The 2117-nt window shown below is 70.3% G+C and overlaps 1 protein-coding gene across 1 annotated transcript; it reads left to right on the forward strand.

The window, feature by feature from the left end:
* The first annotated feature begins 207 nt into the window (after positions 1-207).
* On the forward strand, positions 208-1896 carry LOC124894131 (glycine-rich cell wall structural protein 1-like). Its single transcript, XM_047404885.1, has 3 exons — positions 208-779; positions 1005-1263; positions 1315-1896. The coding sequence occupies exons 1-3, from the start codon at positions 208-210 to the stop codon at positions 1894-1896; spliced, it is 1413 nt and encodes a 470-aa protein (XP_047260841.1).
* Positions 1897-2117: the final 221 nt, after the last annotated feature.

A 2117-nucleotide genomic window follows, 5' to 3' on the forward strand; every position in this document is an offset into this window, starting at 1 on the left:
GCGTCCCGAGTCCTGTGGAGGGAGAAGGCCGGACCTAGGTGTGGTCTCGAGTTCGGCGGAGAGGGGATTTGAACGTTGGCGTGGTCCCGGGTCCGACCGGGGTTGGAGGGCTGGACCCTTGCTTGTTCTCGGGTCCGTCGGGAGGGGGTGGTGCTGGATCTGGGTGCGGTCCCGGGTCCGTCGGGAGGAGGGGTCCTAGACCTGGGCATGGTACCGGGTCCGGTCGTGGGAGGTGGGCGTGGTCCACGGTCTGGCGGTGGGAGAAAGGCGTGGTCCCAGATCCGGCGAGGGAGGGGGCTGGACCAGAGCGCGGTCCCGGGTCCGGCGGAAGGAGTGGGGGCTGGACCTGGCAACGGTCCCGGGTCCGGCGGGGAGTGGGGATGGACTTGCGCGCGATCCCGATCAGGGGGGCTGGACCTGCGCGTTCTCCCGGGTCTGGCGGGGGTTTGGGGCGATTGGACCTGGGCGTGGTCCTGGTCCGGGAGTGTGGCTACACTTGGGCGTGGTCCCGGGTCCAGCTGGGGGAGGCGAGTTGGACCTGGGCGTGGTCCCGGTCCTGGAGAGTGGCTAGACTTGGGCGTGGTCCCGGGTCCAGTTGAGGGAGGCGAGCTAGACCTGGGAGTGGTCTCTGGTTTAGCCAGGGGAGGGAATATGGATCTGGGCGTGGTCCCGGGTACGGCTTGGGGGCCCGGGTCCGGCGGTGGAGGGTTGCTGGACCTGGGCGTGGTCTCGGGTTCGGCGAGGGGCGGCGGTTGGACCTTGGAGTGGTCCCGAGTTCGGTGGGGGTGCGGCTGGATCTGGGCGCGGTCCCGGATCTAGTGAGAGGAAGGGGGGGCTGGACCAGGGTGCGGTCCCTGGTTCTTCAGATAGAGGGTGACAGGATCTGGGCGCGGTCCGAGGTCCGAGGTCCGACGTTATGAGTTCGGCGGAGGGAGGAGAGCTTGACGTTGGAGTTATCCCGGGTCCGACTGTGGCTGGAAGGCTGGAGCCTTGCGTGTTCTCAGGTCCGTTGGGGGGAGTGCTGGACCTGGGCGCGGTCCAGGGTCCGGCGGGGGGAGGGGGGCTATGCCTGGGCATGGTACCGGGTCCGGCGTGAAGGTGGGTGGGTCGACCTGGGTGCGATCCCGGGTCCAGATGGGTAGGGGGCTAGACCTGGCAGCGGTCCCTGATCCGGCGGGGGGAGGAGGGGCTGGACCTGGGTGCGGTCCTGGGTCCGACCGGGGAGCTGGAACTGGGCGTGGTCCCGGGTTCTGCGGGAGGGGGGTTGGACCTGGGCGCGATCTTGAGTTTGGCGGGGTGAAGTGGTGGACTTAGGCGCGGTCTTGCGTCCGGCGGGGAAGAGGGGCAGGATCTGTGTGCGGTCCCGGGTCCGGCAATAAGGGGGGGCTGGAACTGGGCGTTGTCCCGAGTCTGGCAGTGGGAAGGGGGCTGGACCTGGGAGTTGTACCGGGTCATTTGGGGGAGGGGGCTGGACCTGGGAGAGGTCCTGGGTCCGACAGGGAGGGCTGGACCTGGGCGTGGTCCCGGGTCCGGCGGGGGAGGGGGGCTAGACCTGGGCGCGGTCCCGGGTCCGGCGGAGGGAGGGGGGGTTGGACCTGGGCACAGTCCCGGGTCCGACGGGGAGAGGGGATGGACTTGGGCGCGATCCCGATCAGGGGGGCTAGACCAGGGCGTGGTCCCGGGTTCAGCGGGGGGAGAGGGCTGGACCTGGGCGTTCTCCCGGGTCTGGCGGAGGTTTGGGGCGACTGGACCTGGGCGTGGTCCCGGCGGGGTGAGGGGGCTGGAACTGGGCTTGGTCCCGTTCCGGGAGAGTGGCTAGACTTGGGTGTGGTCCCAGGTCTAGCTGGGGGAGGCGAGCTGGACCTGGGCGTGGTCCCGGTCTGGGAGACTGGCTAGACTTGGGCGTGGTCCCGGGTCCAGCTGAGGGAGGCGAGCTAGACCTGGGAGTGGTCTCGGGTTTAGCCGGGGGAGGTGGTATGGATCTGGGCGTGGTCCCGGATTCGGCGTGGGGGCCTGGGCGCGGTCCCGGGTCCGGCGGGGGGGGGGGGCTGGACCTGGGAGTGGTCCCGGGTTCGATGGGGGTGCGGCTGGATCTGGGCGCAGTCCCGGGTCTGGTG

Source organism: Capsicum annuum, unplaced genomic scaffold, assembly GCF_002878395.1.
Source record: "Capsicum annuum cultivar UCD-10X-F1 unplaced genomic scaffold, UCD10Xv1.1 ctg70316, whole genome shotgun sequence".
Classification (NCBI taxonomy): Eukaryota; Viridiplantae; Streptophyta; class Magnoliopsida; order Solanales; family Solanaceae; genus Capsicum; species Capsicum annuum.

Coding starts and splice junctions, on each gene's coding strand:
- LOC124894131 (XM_047404885.1), top strand. CDS start 208: ATGGTACCGGGTCCGGTCGTGGGAGGTGGGCGTGGTCCACGGTCTGGC. Junction 780..1,004: donor TTGGAGTGGTCCCGAGTTCG/GTGGGGGTGCGG, acceptor GCGTGTTCTCAG/GTCCGTTGGGGGGAGTGCTG. Junction 1,264..1,314: donor CCGGGTTCTGCGGGAGGGGG/GTTGGACCTGGG, acceptor TGGTGGACTTAG/GCGCGGTCTTGCGTCCGGCG.